Source organism: Diadema setosum, chromosome 20 (assembly GCF_964275005.1).
Source record: "Diadema setosum chromosome 20, eeDiaSeto1, whole genome shotgun sequence".
NCBI lineage: Eukaryota > Metazoa > Echinodermata > Echinoidea > Diadematoida > Diadematidae > Diadema > Diadema setosum.
The window spans coordinates 19,466,959-19,487,243 of NC_092704.1; the positions used below are offsets into that span (position 1 = coordinate 19,466,959).

The 20,285-nt window shown below is 37.4% G+C and overlaps 1 protein-coding gene and 1 long non-coding RNA gene across 2 annotated transcripts; both read right to left on the reverse strand.

Moving 5' to 3' along the window:
• Positions 1–7,446: 7,446 nt before the first annotated feature.
• LOC140243802 (uncharacterized) lies at positions 7,447–8,839 on the reverse strand. Its single transcript, XR_011902253.1, has 3 exons — positions 8,706–8,839; positions 7,969–8,199; positions 7,447–7,594 (listed from the first exon to the last, which is right to left on the reverse strand). It is a non-coding gene; the product is annotated as an uncharacterized lncRNA (long non-coding RNA).
• Positions 8,840–8,882: 43 nt separating this feature from the next.
• Positions 8,883–18,463, reverse strand: LOC140243959 (signal peptide, CUB and EGF-like domain-containing protein 1). Its single transcript, XM_072323623.1, has 7 exons — positions 18,297–18,463; positions 16,143–16,304; positions 15,585–15,746; positions 15,182–15,343; positions 13,990–14,199; positions 9,198–9,401; positions 8,883–8,980 (listed from the first exon to the last, which is right to left on the reverse strand). The coding sequence occupies exons 1-7, from the start codon at positions 18,430–18,432 to the stop codon at positions 8,883–8,885; spliced, it is 1,134 nt and encodes a 377-aa protein (XP_072179724.1). The 5' UTR covers positions 18,433–18,463.
• Positions 18,464–20,285: the final 1,822 nt, after the last annotated feature.

The window sequence follows — 20,285 nt, forward strand, 5'->3', positions numbered from 1 at the left end:
TCTTCGTCACATCAATACAAAACTCCAGTCCGATGTGAATAGCATCTCTGATTGGATGACACAGTATGGACTCTCTCTGTCTACTAATAAGTCTAAAGTGGTTATATTTCACTCTCGCCCAGTTTCTCCCACAGGTTTCTGCATTCGTCTCCAGAACGCTCCGCTTGAAGTCGTCCCTTCTCATAAATACCTAGGGGTTACCCTTGATTACTCCTTGTCATGGTCCCCTCATGTTCAAGACATCTTAATGAAATGCAACAAACGGTTAAACCTCCTCCGTTCGCTAACCGGTTCAAACTGGGGCGCCGATACACAAATCCTTTTCTTACTCTACCGGTCTCTAGTCCGCCCTCATCTCGACTACGCCTGTGAAATCTATGGTTCTTTATCCCCGCTCCTTTCAAGCAAACTAGATACAGTACAGGGCCATGCCCTTCGAATATGCACCGGCGCGCTACCATCCACTGCCCTGCATGCACTTCAAGTAGAATGTAACGAACCACCACTCCATATACGCCGTGAAAGGGCCGCCTTCAATTACTGCGCCTACTTACTGTCCCCACTTCACCCCGTCCGAAAAGCCATTGTCAACTGCTGGCAATACTCTTCGAATAAATGGCCACAAAACAAACTTCCTTTCGCTCTCCGAGTCAAGCCGCTTACGGACACTTTCCTAAAGCTGCAACCAATGCATGTTTATCCCAGTCCCCCTTGGTCCATTGAACATCCCAATATTGACTTCTCTCTTCACAGCTCATGTCCCAAGACCGCCCTCCCTTCAGCGCAATATCAAACTGCTCTTCAAACCATAAAGACCACATATTCAAACCACCTGACAATTTACACTGACGGTTCCCATGATCCCTCCACTAACTGTTCTGGCATTGGAATTTACGTACCTCACTATCGTCATGAAATAAGTGAAAGGGTTTCACCCATCTCAATTTGTCGTACAGAACTGGTAGCAATTCTTCTTTCCCTATCATGGCTGGAATCCTCTCTCCCTCTCAGAGCTGTTATTTTCTCAGATTCTCTCAGTGCCTTGACACTTTTGAATAACCACACCTCAAATATCCTTGACCTTCCCAATGAAGTCCTTCTTAAATGCTCAAATCTTGTAATGAATGGGTGTGACATCACTTTAGCATGGGTACCAGCTCACTGCGGTCTAGCGGGCAACGAAAAAGCCGATTATCTTGCCAAACAAAGTTTACGTAAGAACATTACAATCAGTGTTCCTCTAAGTGTTGATGATATACGACATGTAATTAAACATAGGTGTCTTGACGCTTGGAACGCGTTATGGCGCTCGTCCAAGAAAGGACGCCATCTTTTCAACATCCAACCCTGTGCCTCAAACACCTTCACCTTTGAAAGTCTGAATAGACGTGATGAAATAATAACTCACCGACTCCGCATGGGCAGAGCAAGATTAGCAACTTTTTATCATATTATCCGTAAGCATCCCACTGGTCTTTGCTCAATATGCAATGCACTGGAAACCGTGGAACATTATCTATTACACTGCAAACAACACACAAATCAACGTACAAATCTCATGCGTGCTATCCATAAGCAATCACTAAACATCTCTGATTTACTCGCAAATCACAAAGCTCTGGACGCAGTTATTGCCTTTGTCAAGGAAACCAACAAATATCACAGTATTTAAGATTGCATAACTTTGCTGTAGCATGGACTTTGCAAAGTCTTGCAGAATGTACATGTACTTTATCATTTTGCAAACGTAGATTTCAAGATATTTTTTGAGTTGTCGTATCATATGTTAATATGCATTATTGTTATTATCAATTACTTGTTTATTAATAATGTCTCCCACGTTGCTGTGGAATGCATTTGAAGATGTATATATGTACATGTATCATACATCTTCACATATAATTGCGAGTTGCCTATACACACGCCATGTTGGCATATATCTGCTTATCAATGATATGTGGGTTTTTGTGTTTGTTTCGTTTTTTTTTTTCTCATGCTTGATTGTGATAAATCTCACTTATGTTCTATTTAGTCTCGTTTTCCCCTTCCCAGTACACAGGGGAAGGACTTTCAATCTCTCCTATCCTCAGCGTAATAGACCTTCACGACATTCGCAGCGCACATCGCTCTCCGGTCCCCTCCGACAACAAGCCGACCTTGGTCAGCCGTCACGTCGAGGCCTCCATCCGTCCACCTCGCCTCTAGGTGCCGGAATCTGCAGCGAGCGGGTTTGGGGAGTCACTCGCTGCTGCAGATCCTGGCATCTCCCTCAATGGGTCTCTATTATATAAAATATATACATGTATATTGTCTTACGTTCCTTGCGGGTGTTTCCCTAGCAAGAACAGGGGATCTTTTCGTTCATATACCTATAGTGTAATTTTATAAATGATACATTTTTCATTATTTTTGTGGTGAGAACAACTTAAAATGTTTGTTAACCCCTTTCGTATGAGTCGCCTGCACCTAATTAATACTTTAAATCTGTGGTTTGAATTTATTTTGAAGATTGTCATGACTCCCACTTTCTGGCACTAAATTGTACTTTGTACTTTGTATTTTTTGGGGCTTGAAGCCCGCAGGTATACTCATACGTCTTTGATTCCAGGATTATATCTGTATCATATTTCTCCGTTGTTTGCTGCAAATATTTTTCTGTATCAACGCCTTAGAGCTCCTTGATATAAACACTGCAAATATTTTTCTGTATATGCAAATATTTTTCTGTATCAACGCCTTAGAGCTCCTTGATATAAACACTGTATATATATATATATTTTCTTCTCTCTTTCGAAACAATGATACAGTTATAGTAATTTTATCTATTTCGTAAAAAACATATCATTGTGTGTGTGCTCTATTTAAATACTGTACATTATTTTGGGTTGAACCATGATATGGGTGTGTCTGTGCGCGGTTGGAGGTGTGTGTATGTGGTTGAGTGTGTGCACGTGGATGAGTTAGTGTGCGGTACACGCGCGCGTGTATTGTGTAGTTATTTGAGTTTGTCTGAAGAATATGAGGTATTCATCAATATCATATGAGCTCCCTCGTGGAGACGTAATGAGCTCCTTTATGGAGACAATATAAAAAGAATTATTCAAAGTTTAAATTAAACAACCGACCCAAAGATTGATTATGTACCGTATGACCCCCCCCCCCCAAAAAAAAAAAATACAGCTGGACCCTCTGCAACGATAACGTTAAAAACAGTTTATGAATCCAAATACAATTTCAGAGTATAAAGCTATAACTTATTTCCCACATCATACAGAAAACTCCATCCAATTTTCTTCAGTGGTCAAAGAGAAATGAGAATCTTTGTAGAGCATGTCAGGAATCCACTCCCTCCAAGTCCTGTCCATTGTGTTCACACATTAATATGCAGTTCCAAGAGCATCTAAGTGGTAAACTTTCAAAGAAAGAGACCCATGACACGTTTTACACCGATCATCATTTTTCTGTGACCACTTAACCGAATCAAATGGGATTTTCTGCAAAATTAAGATTAGATGTTATAGTTTTACACCCAAAAATTGCATTTTGACGGTTTAATCAGATATAAAGCTACTGTATCAATGCAGAAATCCGACTGTACTTTGTTTGGGACATACTGTATATTAATGCCGATATAATATCGATATAATTACTCTGAATCTGACACACAGCCGTGGGCAAAGAACTAAAACGTACAAACCCCTGCAACATCTTTCTTTTTTTAAAAGTAGAACACAGCAGACTACAATTTAGACTCCTCGTTCTTGAATCACCTGGTAGACATCGGCAGGTGAAGCTGAGGACTTTGTCTTGGCAGGTTGCTCCATTTTGACACGGGTCTGACACGCACTCATCAGTTTCTTCTTCACACAATTCGCCCGACATACCCAATGGACATCGGCACTTATATCCGTTGATCTTGAAATCGGAAACAGATTTGACCAGAGAAATAATCACATGGTACTTTAATATGAATGCCATAGCTTGACCTTTGGAATTCTTAGGCAGATGATGTCACTAATTAGTATGGTAGCCATATTACATGATATTGTGTATCATGTTTGCTCTATAGAATACCGCATTATGTTTGCTCTAAGAATACTTGGATAATGTTTAAATTGTACAACACCAAACATTTTGAATTCCACTTGTAATTTAGATAATGAATGGACATAACAGCCATATAATTAACCCTTTCGGCGCCAATGAGTCGAATACGCATAGATCTCATACACGTAGGACCTACATTTGGACAGGGAATCAAATGTGGCACTAAGAGGGTTGATCTATGACGTCATTTCAAGCTCCAGTCAACCCATGTTTCTCACATAATCGGACATTCTTTTTGATGAGAGTTACAACACCAAACGTGCGATAAACGTTACTTTTTGGCAAACACGCAATAATATCAACAACCTACCAAGGATGGACTAGGCTTGCCTGGTCCTATATAGTCATTATAGAACTTTGCCAGTAAACAAATGACTGTGGTCTAGAGTGTGGTCGAGAAACATTGTTATTATGCTCCGTACCTGGTCTTCACAAACGGATCCAGCCGCACACTTATGAGCTGCACAATCGTCGATATCAGATTGGCAGTATGGCCCGGTGAATCCAGGCAGGCAGTTACAGTTGAATCCGATGCTCTCATTGAGGACACAGAGACCACCATTTTGACAGGGATTGACGTCACAGTGAGTGGTGTAGAGTTGACAGCGGGTTCCAGAAAAACCACCTGGGCAGCGACAGGAGAACCCGTTGACTTTGTCTACACAGGTGCCTCCATTGTCACAGGGGTCATCGTAGCAGTCGTCTGTATCAATCTGGTCATATGCAACAATATTGAGGTTTACACAACGATCGTAGACGATGCCACTTTTTAAACGTCTCTACATTATCTGCAAGTCACTTTAAGTTGTTCAAGCTTTTATAAAAAAAAAGAAGATATTTCTTGATATTCCCGAACAGCATAAAATCGGTTTTCATACTGTATTGAGGACTCTGACATTATTCAACTTATTTTTTTTTTGGAATTATTATATGAGGTGGTGAAATGTTTCTTATTCCATTATTGGTTTATCTTCTTATGAAGTTATTTACTCATTTATTGTTTTTATGAAATATCCCTGACAGATTGCGCTTATTTTCAGGTCATTACGATCTCCAGAAAAAACCTCAAAATAGAAAAGAGTTTTATGAATAATTATGACATAAGTAATAGAATAATGTACCTGCTTTCTTTCAGGGTAGCCAGTTCGGTGTTACATCGTTTTGTGCTACCAAAGTGTAATTATTTTACTATTACCCCAGCAACATCAGATGGCCATTTATACATCAGGGTCAAGAGGAATAGTGGATGGGATGAAACATCTTTCGAAAGATGAACGACCCTATGTAGAAGCCTATTCCTGTTTACAAATCCAGAGCCTTATTCACTATACTGCAGTCCTCCCAAATAGGGAATACTACAAAGTAATTCAAATAAAAAACTTTAAAAAGTAAAAAAATAAATAAAAAGAAATCAAGAGAACTGGTAAAAAAGATAGTGATAAACATGTGCTCATACGTGGTTATAACACCCATTTTCTGAACACAAATCTTCAATGTTATGAAACGCAAGTTAAGAAACATTCAGCGTTTGCCTTTCAGTGTATGTAATGCTCAAAAATGACCTGTCACTGCACTGTAAAAATCTGGTGTTAAATATGAAACATCGAGCTGGTGTTAAATTTCTGGTGCTCATTTGTGATGTTGAATTAACACCTTCGGGTGTCACTTCAAAATATAAAACTAATTTTTAGATAGGTAATTAAATACTGTTTTTTCTTGTTGATTTGGAACTTCAATAGACGAACAAGAACTTTCTGATAACGTATTTGATCTTTGAAAAAAAGGTATAAACACATATTTACACCATAATAACACCAGTTGGTATGGACTCCTATTGAAACAGGGCTGGTGTTACACCATTGGCATTGACATGCAATATCAAATCAACATCAGATAGTGTTATTGTTGAATCAACACCAGCGCAGTGTCAAAGTATCACCAGCTACAATGTCAAATCAATACCTGGAAGGGCCAGGTGAACACTTTTCAACACCATCAAAACGTACTTTCTATACTTGTCGGTGTTGTCCTTTACTGACACTTTATGGGTGTTAGATTTAACACCCATGGTGTTAAATCTAACACCACTCTTTTTACAGTATGTATAAATATAGTTGAATTTGATGATTGGTTTCTCTCTCTTACGGAACACAGATCGCCCTCATAGCCAGGTAGACAGTTACAATGGTAGCTTCCCCAGCCATTCACACACTCCGCTGTGTCGACGCAAGGTGATGGGAAGTCATCACTGCATTCATTGACGTCGCTCTCACAGTGTATGCCGGTGAAGCCAGGTTTACAAACACACGTGTATTCGTTATTGCCATTCAAACACTCCACGGTGTTTTGTGATAGACAAGGGTTACTTCGGCATTCGTCACGATCCCTGTGGCAATATTTTCCCGTGCTGCCCGGATAGCAGTAACATCTTGGGTAATAACAAAACATTCAACGAAATTTCAGGTGTCAAAAGGTCGGAGAAAAGAAGTGAAAAAAGAATTTAAGGGTAACAGGGTACACACATACACACAAACACACACACACGCACAAACACACACACACAAACACACACACAAACACAAACACACACATACATACATTTAATGCACAAAATTATTATACATTCATTCTTTTATTTGAATGTAATAAATCGTTTACGTTACAAAAACGGATTTCTGGTTTTATATCCGCCCAGATTTGCCATATCACATGCATTGGCAGATTTTTCTTGCTTGTTGGAATCGCTGTAAAGTAAGACAGACAGAGAGACAGACCGACGGACAGACAATACCTGTAGGTTGTTGCTAAGTTGACACACATTCCATTTTGGCATCTGTTTTCCGAACAGAAGTCAATTTGCATGTCACAAAGGCGTCCTGTATAACCAGCCTCGCATAAGCACGCAAAGGTTAGGAGTCCATCAATACAATCACCGTGAGTACAGGGGCTTCAGTAGAGATACAAACACACATTAGAAAAGCAGTTGTCAGAAACAGAGATCAGCGGGCACGAAGGTATAACATTGCATAATCATTCTCTTAATTTGAACTGCTTACCTATTTTTATTTCCGGCTTTTATGAAATTATACAAGTATTTTAAGGTTATCATGCTAAATACGTGCGACTATTTTCACTTTGCATCGATGAATTTCCACTACCATCACAAAGGAGCTCATTAAACGTTCATATTATAGTCCTCCGGTTAACTGATGCTTAGTACAGAAATAGGAGAAATGAAGGTCACATCTTAAACTTGTTTGTTCAATTGTATTTCATCATTCCTTGATTTTTTTTTGGAAGAAATTACTTATGGTTTAAATCAAATCAACTCACTTATCAGCACACCAGTCTATGTCGTTCTGGCAGTTGGTCCCATTATATCCTTCAGGACAGTGACACTGGTAAGAATCTGTGAGATCGCTACAGGTTCCTCCGTTCTGGCACGGTTTCGACAGACATTCGTTAATTTCATTCTCACAGCGGGCTCCTATGAAAATGACAACCATTATGAACTGTAAGAAATATACTTTCACATGAGCAGTACCTCTCATGAATGCCAGACTAAATGATGTACAACATGAAATGCTTATAATACATTTCATACTTATATGCCATACTAAATTCCACTGCAGAAGTTTCATTGAGCGCCAGCGTAGCTTTAAACAGCTTCCTCATTAACGTAAGTAACACATAACAGCCACCAGTCATAGGTCGATTGTAGAATAGTCAAATAAAAAAAATTACAACAAAATGAAACAAATCATGCTTTCATACAATGTATAAAAGAGGTCGTAAAGGTTTTCAAAACTAAAGCTGAAAATGGAAAAGAAGTTCACGAGTTTTTTCCCAAGCCTTTCTTACCCTGATACCCAGGTGGACAGTGGCATTCGAAGCTGTTCTGATCCCCAGTGCACGTTCCGCCATTACTACACTGCGTCTGGGTACTGCAAACATTGAGTTCTTCTGTACACCACTCCCCCGTCCAGCCCACTGAACAGGTGCACGTGAAGCCATAGGACTTGCTGATGCACACACCATTTGGTCCACAAGGGTTGTCAGTGCAGTCGTCAAGCTCGTTTTCACAGTTTGGCCCTTGGACGAAATGATTGAGACAACCCTGTGATTATCGTATTTACAATCTGCAACATCAATTTGTCTGCTTTGTCACTATACGTGTAATTGTCTTCTAACACGGTTCCCAAAATATAATGGTGTTAGCTGGGTAAGCTTCATGTATAATCGGCTTACATTTTTAAGATCTCAACATGGACTACGTTAAACACAATGTTAATGATATATTTTCTGATTATCTCTAAGCACATACCCAAAACATTGTTTCAAGTTTGATAAAAAAAAACTAACATCATAAGGAAATTATCCAGGTGAAGATAGGCAATTAAATCACACGAAAGTTAACGTCTCCCTTAATTTGAAAAATAGCAAGCTATTTACATAACAAATATAATAAATATATACATATTTGTTTTCAGAAGCAAATAACAGTTGGGAGTTTATTCCATTTGTGACTGATTACCCATGTTTACGCGAAAGGATTTATTTCATTAATTTACTCATATCACAGAACTTAGAATTGTTACCATTGAAACCGAGTTTACAGGAGCAGGTGTAGCTGGTTCCATTATTTATGCAAGTTCCACCGTTGGAGCATGGTTGGTACTGACAGTTATCCTCTGGGATATCACAGTCTTGCCCAATAAATCCATCAGGACAGACACACGAGTAAGCCAAGTCCATGTCGATGCACACACCTCCGTTTAGGCATGGCTCATCCGTGCAAGCTGTTCTGGTTTCCTCGCAGAAATCTCCTGTAAAATCGATGGTACATAGACAGACTGCGGTCCCTCCGAGTTCACTGCATGTACCCCCGTTCGAGCACGTGACATTCGCACAGAGATCTGCGTCTATGTCGCACAAGAAACCTGTGAATCCTGGAGTACAAACGCAGCTGAAACTACCGATGAGGTCCAGACACGAAGCGCCATTTTGACATGGACTACTCTTGCATTCATTAATGTCTCCTGAACAGTTTTTCCCTCTATAGCCTTGGACGCAATGGCACTCGTACCCACTAGGAGTCAGCTGGGTGAGGGAGCAAGTTGCTCCATTCTGGCAGGGGTCAGGTTGACACGGGGTGATCTCGACGTCACAATCCTTGCCAGTAAAGTCATCTTGACATCGACATTGATAATCTCCGTCAAGATTTATGCAGGTTGCATTGTACCTGCACGGCTCAACTGTCAAACACTCATCAATGTCATACTCGCACCTTAAACCTGCAAGATTTAAAAGACACATTGAGTGACAGGGAGATTGGGAGAGATAGATAGAGAAAGAGAGAGAGAGTGTGTGTGTGTGTGTGCGTGTTATAGGTAAAGAAGGAAATGGAAATGACAGAAAGCATAGGAAATATCCATTCTATGCAAACTCTGTGTGTGTGTGTGTGTGTGTGTGTGTGTGTGTGTATGTATTTATGAATGTATAGATAGGGGAGATAACATGATTTGAGAAAAGAAATTACTTTGATGGATCAAGCTACACTTTAACCATGCTACATCAAACTTTTTTTTTTTTTTCACAAAGAAAATTTATTCATATAAACATTCAGGTACAAAATAAAATAATGTCACATGCAGTACATAAAGAGAGATGATCGAAATTTGACAGGTAAATGCGAAACAGTTAAACAATATAAATACGATTCCAATTGATATTAGATACAAAACCTTTGGTTTTCTCAGACATATATTTGTCTATTTTCTGTGCTTGTTTTAAGAATTTACAAAATTGGCTAAAATGTAACGATTTCTTTTTATTTTTGACAGAAAATATGAAGTATTTTGCGTACAAATAAACCACGTTGTAACATTTTGGATTTTCTGTCGAACCAAGTATAAAGGAACTTTTAGTAATTTGAATTTTATTCTGTAACATAATTTCTTGTATTTGAGCGATAAATCTTTGGGTAACGTCACATTCCCAAAATAGATGTGCGATTGTTTCTGTGGAGCTCGAACAAAACGTACAGAGGTGTGTGTCAGATAGCCCCATTGCAAAAAGTAATTTGTTAACACCAATATTTCTATGTAAAATTTTGTACTGAAAATAACGAAGTCTTTGATTTAAAGTAGATGTAAAAGGAACATTATATATTTTAGTCCAGTCTAAGTTTTGATTAAAAATTTCTTCCCATTTCCTTTCTGATTTAGGTGGTTGAAATATCCTCTCACATAATATTCGATGTATATATCGACATATCTTAATTCTTTTAAACAAATTATATATTGCTTCTTCTTGTTGCGTCTTTATTTCATTATCATATACTGATTTCTCTTCAATATATTTTTTCCATTCTAAGGGGATTGCATGAATAACTGAAAAATATTCTAAAAAATTACAACAAACACCGTATTTATTGCGAAACTGTTCAAAATTTAAAAAAGATAAACCATCATCACTCAATAATTGTTTAATCTTTATTACACCCCTTTGAAACATCATTTTCTTAAATACAATCTCATTATTTATACGAATTAATGAATTAAACCATATTACTTGGTTTTTCACTTGTTCTACAGATAACTTGGGGGAAAAGGTATAATCACACCAAGCCCTAAGAATTTCACGTATAAAACTACTTTGTATCAAATTGATTTTGTTTTCTGTTCGGGCCATATTACAATACCAAATCATATTGTGCCCTAAGTTTTCTAAATAATATTCAAAGAAACATTTCCACTTTCCTCTATTTTGATCATTTAATAATCTTTTCACCCAAGTGATTTTAAGTCCTGAAATTACAGATGAAAAATGAAACATCTTTAAACCTCCCTGACAGTAATCTCCAATTATTGTGGTCCGACTGATTTTATCGGGTTTATCATCCCAGATAAAAGAAAATACTATTTGTTCTATTTCTTTTATAAATTGTGCTGGTGGAGAAGGTAATACCGAAAACAAAAAAATTAATTGAGAAAGAGCCAAAGATTTTAATATAACAATTTTCCCGATGGGTGTTAAATATCTTCTCGACCAAATTTTCAAAATTTCCAATAATTTTCTTTTCTTGGGTATATAATTCAACTCAAACATGTCATTTAAAGTTGTAGTGAATGTGATTCCGAGTAACTTAAATGGTCCACTAGAAAAACTAAAACCGGAGTTGTTTATATCTGGTGGATATGCTTTATAATAGCCAAGAGCCACAATCTCACTCTTATTACGGTTGATTGCTAAACCTGAAAAAATTCTAAATTGGTCCAATATTTGTAACAACCTAAAAAAAGAATTTGGATTTTTCAAAAAGAACGTAGTGTCGTCGGCATAAGCGCTGATAAGAATTTCACGGCCACAAACATTAATACCTTTTATGTTGAGATCATTTCTAACCCATATTGCAAGTATTTCACTACATAAAATATACAGTAACGGACTTAAAGGGCACCCTTGACGAACGCCACGTTGTAAATAAAAAAATTCAGAAGCGTGACCGTTGTTTACAACGCAAGACATTATATCAGTGTATAATATTTCAATCCATGTTATAAACTCTTGTCCAAAATTAAAAAAGTGCAATGTTTGAATAATAAAATTCCATTCTAATTTATCAAATGCCTTTTCAAAATCAGCCAAAAACATAAACCCAGGAATATTCGTCTTATTCGTATAATCAATCATTTCAAGTGTTAATCTAATATTTTCTCCAATATATCTCCCTGGAAGAAATCCGGTTTGGTCATGATTTATAATTTCTGGCAAAACTTTTTTAAGACGAAGAGCCAAACATTTCGCAATGATTTTATAATCTGTATTCAAAATTGATATTGGTCGCCAATTCTTCAAATGTAATAAATCTTTATCTTTTTTAGGAATGAGATTTATAACACCTCTCCTTTGATCAACTGTTAATTTCTTATGAGCAAAGGAATAATGAAAACTTTGAATTAAACAATGACCAAGGTCTTGAATAAAAAACTTATAAAATTCAGAAGGAAAACCATCAGTTCCAGGGGTCTTATTATTGGGCATAGTTTTAAGTGCTTCAATGCATTCTTGCAAAGAAATTGGGCCTTCACATTTTAATTGCAAATCATCTGATAATTTGGGGGTTAGATTATCTTGATTTAATATTGCAAATCCCTTTAAATCAACAATGGGAGGGCTTTCAGTGGCATATAAATTTTCAAAAAATACTTTTTCAGCGTTGAGTATATCTTTTATAGAATTCAAAATCACACCATCCTCAGTGGATAAAGTTGTTATAGTTTTTAAACGTTGATTTCTTTTTTCTAAGTTAATAAAATATTTTGAATTTCGTTCTCCATATTCGACCCAATTAGCCCTTGAACGTATAATATAACCTTCTGTTTTAAATTCATAAAAATGTTCCAACTCTTGTTTACATTCATCAATTTGTCTTTGAATATCAGAATCTAGATCGATTGAAATCTGTTCTTCTAAATTCTTGAGTCTATTTAATAAATATTTTTCATGATTACATCTTTGCCTAGATTTTTTAACAGAATACTCAATAGTAATTGATCTTAAATGACATTTAAGATACTCCCAAAACATATTTGGATTCATCTCTTGCAAATGGTTATTTTTTATCATCTGTATATTTTCTCGAATCAGAGAAGTGTATGTTTCATCTTGCAATAAAGACACATTAAACTTCCAAAATCCCCGACCCCTTGTTACATTATTCACTCTGATATTACAAATAACAGCAGAATGATCACTTTTATAGCCTGGTAATATATCACAACGTTTCACTTGAGAAACTAAATGGTGTGAAATCAAAAAATAATCTAATCGGCATTGCACATATTTTGACCGCCATGTATATCTAAATTTCAGAGGATTCTTGAATCTCCATACGTCAATCAAAGATAATTCTTGCATAACACTTTGTATGACATTAACCGCATGAAAATGGGTAACTGAACGCCCACCTTTCTTATCAATATTAACATCCAATACACAGTTAAAATCCCCTCCCCATATTATTGACTGACATTCGAAACGTTCCAAATACATAACAATATTATCAAAAAATCCCGGATCGTCTGAATTGGGCGCATAAATATTAATTAAAGTGATGATGGTATCTGATATAGATATATCCAATAAAACAAATCTACCGTCCTTATCATACAGTTCTTGTTTCACCACTACCTGCTCTAAATTGCGAAACAAAATACACGTACCCCTGCTATTCAAATTTCCATGTGAAAAAAGTATCCCAGACGATCCCCACTGATCTTTCCAATCTTGTTCAGTTTCTGGGGTGGAATGTGTTTCTTGTAAAAAATATATATTGGCATCTTGATCTTTCAACCACATAAATAATTCGGCTCTTTTTTTCCTATCTGCTAAACCGCGAACGTTCAGGGAGCATAAATTAATGTCAAAACGACTCATCTTGGAAAATATGCTACATCAAACTTGGTTTGGTCACTGTGGCATAGCTAGTTGACAAATCATGACTAATATTATTATAATTACTATGAATTCCATCTATTCTATCCTGTCTTCTTTTAAATGATAAACAGGCTAGTCTGATTCAGAGCCGAATCTAGTTAACAATCTAGTTGACAATATAGCTAGTTGACAAAACATAAGTAATATTATTATAATTTGTTTATTTATCTATCTACCCAGTCTTCTTTTACATAATACACAGGCTAGTCTGATTCAGAGCCGAGAGACCTACCTTATACAACAGAGCGTCTGTGACGTTAAACTGCATTGTACAATAATGAATTTCAGAAATAATGATAATGAGCAACACATAAAGCACAAGAACATTACTGAATAATTACATTATCTTTACAAAGGAATCCCCAACACACACACACATACCCGAGTAACCTTGAGCGCACAAACAATCGAAGCCATTGAGAGAATCATGACAGGTCGCTCCATTAGCACAGGGGTTCGATTCACATTCATCAATCTCTTTCTGGCAGTTGATACCCGTGTAGCCAGCCATGCATAGACAGCTGTAGGACGGACCAGCGTTCACGCAAGTAGCGTCGTTCAGACATGGCAAAGTCTCGCAGTGGTCAACATCTGAAAAATGAAGAAGTCATGGAATTATTCATAGAGATTCGTTCAGCATTGTGTATTTCTCGAAACTGCCTTTCACGTGACTTCGTACACATGTCATGCATGTCATGTAAAATGATATCACCATAACTTAACACAATATTGATCAAAATGAAGATGATGCAAGAAAATACTCAATGCACAAGCAGTGGGCAAAATGAAAAAAAGGAAAACAATATCACAGAGCGTTTAACCCTAACTAGGCCGAGGGGGGGGGGGGGGGGGCTCCGAGCCCCCCCCCTCCACGTTCCGCGCGATGTATCGCTATCGCGAAAAGCTATCGCCGCGACGTTTTAGGACTTTTTTTTCGAGTCTCCCGCATCTTTTGACACCAAATTTGCGATTTGGTTCCAAAGTTGCGCATAAATATGTACGTGCATGACAGACCAAAAATTGCTCAAAAACGTGAATTTGTGTACTTTTTCAATGCAAACTGTGCTTACAGGCAAATTTCATAAAAGCATGATTATTTTGGTGTTTTATTGATTAAAACCAATTAATAACAATTTTTCTTGTTCGAACAATGTCGCCGACAAATTTCATCGAAAAAACAAAGAAATACATAAGAAATTCAAAAAAACAATAAAACACTTAAGAATTTTTTTCTGATGGCACATTTTTTTTCTCTTACATTTGCTAAGGACACTAAAAAGAGTATTTGCACAAAAATGCGCATGTTTTGAGCTTTATTTAGTGATTTACACCAAATTGTCTGATTTCATGCATCATTATGCATAAATTAGCATAATTTAGCATAAATGACAATTTGAAAAAACTAACTTCGCGGTAGTTTAGATTACATCATAGGCAATGTGTGTGCCAATCTTCGTCGCGATCGCGCGGTCGACGGCCGAGATGTGGAGGGGGGCCTGGGAGCCCCCCCCCCCCATCATCTCCTAAATAGCCCAGCCTAGTTAGGGTTAAAGTTGTGGAGCATTTCCCTTACCGCTGCACAAGGAAGCTAGCGAGGTCCCTTCATGACGAGTAGTGGTGTTTCCTGGGCATGGAAAGCAACGTGACTGTTGAGGCAAATGTTGGTAGCTACCCGCTGGACACGGTGAGCAAGGGGCAAATCCTGTCATCGAAAAGGTTCCGGCTTCACATACCACTGTGTAAACCACAGAAAAAGAAAAGAACGGATACTTCCGATTTGATTAGCCCAGCGCATTGTGTTAGGCAGCTAAGATTACTTCGAAAATCAGCAGTCCTAGCCAGTGTTCGAAAATATTATAACACACCAACGCAAAGTTCATGAATCACTAACCAATATCATTCAATCATTCGACAGGTACCTAAATTGAATTTTTCTGAAGTTTTTTAACAAAATACATGTAAAAGACCATGCTCACCTTGGCACTGATCGACATACGTTGATCCTACGTGTGTAGTGGTTGTTCCAACCGGACAAGAAATACAGTCAGTCCCCAAGACACTGGGTTGGTAGCTCCCGATGCGACACGGGAAGCATGGCGCGACACCCGATTCAGAGCTGTGCCCGGGGTGACAGACATCTGCAGGCAGTGGAATTTTTAGATATAACAATATTTCGCAACGTACCATTATATAATAATAACTCAGTAAAATTACTCATTAGGCTGAGAGGGCAAGTTTTCAATTGAATGTCTTTTGTGTCGTGCATTTCAAAATAATGGAAAACACTCTGAGAAAGCAGAAAGAAACAATATTATCACTTCATCTGTGGACGGAATAAAACAAATGATACTCTAGTCCCATCAACAAATGTGTTTCACATAAGCATGATAATTCTTTGCAGCTGTAAATTCAAAGTATCTGTAAAGCTCATAGATTCAACGATAACGACACATTTCCCTTCGGTCATAACTGGTCATACTTAACAATTTGTGGAGTTGGTAATGCGTGCTGTGACTGAGATTCATCCTTCCCACCTTTGCATGCTGAAATGTTCTTTGCACCCTGTCCTTCTGTGAATTGTCCTTCTGGACACTGTCTGCAGCTCGTCTGAGCCTCTGCGTCTTGGTACGAGCCCTTTTCACACTGTAAACAGTTTCTGGTCTCGTTCGAATAGTATGTCCCTGGCGAACATGGCACTATTGTATGTTGAATTAAGCAATACATGTGAAGAGATGACAAGGTCAAACAAAGACTTTTAGAATATGATAATATTCTATAAGGTCGAAGAGGCCAATAGGCACGAGAAATATTCGTTGCTACGCAACGAAAGTGTAGGCCCTACCCAAACGTCATTAAACATATGCAATATATGCAATAGAGGGAAGGAGAAACAACCTCAAACAATGACTTGGAGTATTATTTTGTAATATTGCAGAAGGAAGCCAATAAGAACTTTAAATATTCCTTGCTACGCAACAGGAGTGCACCCTTCATTTCTTTCTGTTAATTCTGTGTTTTGTGTTGTTATTGTTGTTATTGTTGACGTTATGTTTTGTTTTGTTTTTTGTGGTCGATAGCATATCTTCCTTTCCGTTCAATTTTCTTGGCATACATGGCCCCATAGTGTCTGTGCCACAAATGTGATATGTTATAGTTTATATGTTTGCATTCTAATATTCCAGTAAGTATTGTTCATAGTATCAGCATCATATATCAATGAGTAAATGTACAATAGTATGTAGAAGAATTTAAAATAAATATGTTTTATTGGTATATCAAATTAGTGCTGTTGTTGTTTTGTCCCAGTGTTCCACGTCTTACAAGCTTGGCTTTCTTAGTGGAACACTGTTTTCCATCATTGTGACTATTTACTATTTTTGTTGCCATGGCAAAGTCCATTGTTTCTCTTTTATATCATTCGTACATATACTTTATATTGTATTTGAAAAAAAAATCCTTTATCAGACGAGTGTAAAAAAAAATGAAAAAATTGTATCACTTCGGATTATGTAAACTTTTTCTTTACTTTTTGATGATGGAAATAAATACACTATTGAATTGAATTGAATTGAATAAAATACAATCAATATAATTATACATGCTTTATAAAAATCACATCTGGCAGTCAAAGGCTGAATTGCACATGTCTACAAATATAAATAATCCTTTATACAGGTAGATACCACAGTACTCTTGAATAACCATAATTCGAAGTTATGGGTTGAGAGTATACCATGATAGACCTGCATACAAATAAAAAACTTTAAAGCTGTGGCCAGTGCATACAAGTCAGCAACTCAGATATGACACGTGACCCTATTAAAGACGGACTACTTTTTTTTTCACACAGTGCATATACTGAAAACTATTTCACTTTCGTTATCTTAGCAACTATTGCAATGTATCGCTACTGTTATTTTTTCCTATTATTGTTGTTTTCTCTGTACAATTGTATGCGTTGTTTTTGTCACTTAAGAAAGTGAGATTTATGTTTGTATATTGAGGAAAAAACGAATAAATATGAACTTGAACTTGATACTCAGGGCATCATCAACAACAACAACAACAAAATAAGAGGAGTCTAGATTTGACCATCATCAACAATACCTATTCGAAAGGCCACCTGTATGGCACACACAGGACATCTACCAATATGTATGGCACACACAGGACATCTAGTAATATGATCGAGCAGAAATTTCCCATCTAATAACCACTGAATTCACGGTTGTATTCACACTTGGCTTAAAGTGTATGTTTGCTCAAATATCCGCAGGTGTTTCAGGCCAAATACAGCTAACTAGAAAATCACCCTGTCTGAAAGTGTTTTTTTTTTACACAATTGAGGTTATAACAAACCAACAACAGCAACAAGTATGAACAAAAATTCTGAGCCTCGAAAATGGTAAGAGACAAAATGTCTCTTAAAAAAAAGAAGGAAATCTGCAACTTATATCTGATGCTAAAAATGATTGCTTTGTTCGTCATTGCTGTGTAATGATGATAGTCGATGTCCTGTATGTTAAGATCTATGCGTTGCTTACGAAAAATTTGATTTACAGATAACTGTTGTATCGACTTCTTAAAGTGATTCATCAACAATTTACGCCACTACACAACGATCCGTATCTTTTTAGCCAACTAGTGATTTGGAAAGTTATGAAATTGTTTAAGTATTGACGCCATACCACAATTATAGTCATTATTGTTGGCCCAATATCCGGCATCACATTCGCCTTGGATGAAGGTGTGGTCGAAACTGGAAAAACCTATGTCTTCTTCATCCGTACCAAGGTCTAGTTCGAACACGTCCTCATCTATCATTTCCTCAATGACGTCAAGCAGATTTTCCTCAGTTTGCAGTGATGATTGGTAATTCGTCTCGTTAGCCACGGCGATGAAATTGGTCGATATTTCGAATTCAACAAGGATTCTGTGAAATAAACGTAAACGTTCCTTTTTTATCCGATCAAGATTTCGCAGACTTGATCGAATACAAAAAGACAACTGATCTAGAAAGATAATGGTAATAATTATGTCTGTCAATATCGTGAGAAATTCTCTGTAAAACAGAGGAGTTTTGAAATAGCCTCTCTTAATTTTAACATGAACTGATCGTCAAAAATGTCAAGAGATGTATGTATTTAGCAGAGTAAGGTTAGCAATATACCTCTGTGTCTCTTAAATGAAAAGAAAATGGACCAGCTAGTATAAGGTCATTTGTACCAACAGGCAAAGAGTTCTCTAAACACATCCAAAAGTTGTATTTACCTGCGACGACGGGCTGTCATCTTTCTCAAACGATGGCTAATTGGCAGCTGATGATTTGGCGCCATCACTCGAATGTCACACCTGGGTGATTGCTGATTGGCGCCACATCATCAGTTGCCAATTAGCTATCGTTTGAGAAAGATCAGCCCGTCGTCGAAACTGTCACAGGTAAATACAACTTTTGGATGTGTTTGGAGAACTCTTTACGTATATCTATCAATCATCCAAATGCGCAAACCATGATTTGGCATTTGTATCAATGTTTGTTGGTTTGTTTTTACTTTATATCATGCGAGGAGAGTCTTACTGTTGAGCTTCCAGGACCTGTCTTCGGTGGCGTCCATTTACGTTAGTCACGTGATAACGTCGGTTCTTGGACCTCTCATACAACTCCCCGAGTTCCGGCGACTGCACATTTCTCCTTCTCCGGTTGATGTTAGTTCCACATCTCACTCGAACATTTTCCACCAAGCAGCTATCTTCAGCAGAGCATACGTCTTTGGTAACCAACGCAGATCTGATGTTCCTTAAGAATGCCTCTTTTATGAGTCTGCTTGTGTCATCATTTACGCAAGATCCATCAAAGTAAAATTCAACTGGAAGTTGCAAGCGCCTCACATTTCGGGATTCTGTGAAGTAAAAAGTGCGTTTAATTTGTTGAAAGAAATATACAAAGTGAGCCAATAAAAACTACGGACAGAGCACAAATCATTACACTCTCAAAATGTCAGTTTTTGTTTGCTTGTTTGTTTTTGTTTTTTTGTTTTTTTTTGGTATAGAACTGAAAACAGAACAAAAAACTATTAAAACAAAAATAGTCACAAGAAGTAGATATAAAAAATGTGCAATTACGATTCTAGCGATTGTTAGTGTTTCATCAAAAGGGTGGCTACGATTAAGCGGTGAAAACAACACGTAATATTTTTTTATATTGTTTTTTAATTGCTCGGTTTTTCCGCTTGCTCGGTTCTTGCTTTAATCGGATGGGAAATGAATTAGGCTATGTCAGCACATATTTTATTGTTGTTGTTATTTTTGTTGAGTCTCTTGTATTCTTTATATCATTCTCTAATGTTCTCTCCTAAATTTGTTCAAAATTTCCTCTGTGTTATTTCTCAACGACGATTTTTAAATGTTGAGGAGTCATGCCAAATATTTTGTTTACTTCTGAAATCATTACACCCTGTACACGTACAAACATGACATTACTGTTGTTTTTTTACCCTTCATGTGTTTTACCTGTGCAATCTAAAATTGTGGAATGTGGTTGCCACCGGCCAGAACGGGTACACACATACTGCGTTGTTACGGTTAAACCTCGTACGTATGGCACGTCGTAGCGATCATTGCAGAACGTGTTACAGAACACGCCCCCCAGCCAGCCGTCACACGCGATAGCCCCATTG

Excerpts from the sequence above, each read along its gene's own strand:
- LOC140243959 (XM_072323623.1), bottom strand. The coding sequence starts at position 18,432 with ATGATAGATGAGGACGTGTTCGAACTAGACCTTGGTACGGATGAAGAA. Across the intron at positions 15,344-15,584 it reads GTATGTCGATCAGTGCCAAG|TGGTATGTGAAGCCGGAACC; the intron begins GTGAGCATGGTC and ends TGGTTTACACAG. Across the intron at positions 8,981-9,197 it reads CCTCACCCAGCTGACTCCTA|TGAACTCGGAGGGACCGCAG; the intron begins GTGGGTACGAGT and ends GGGTACATGCAG.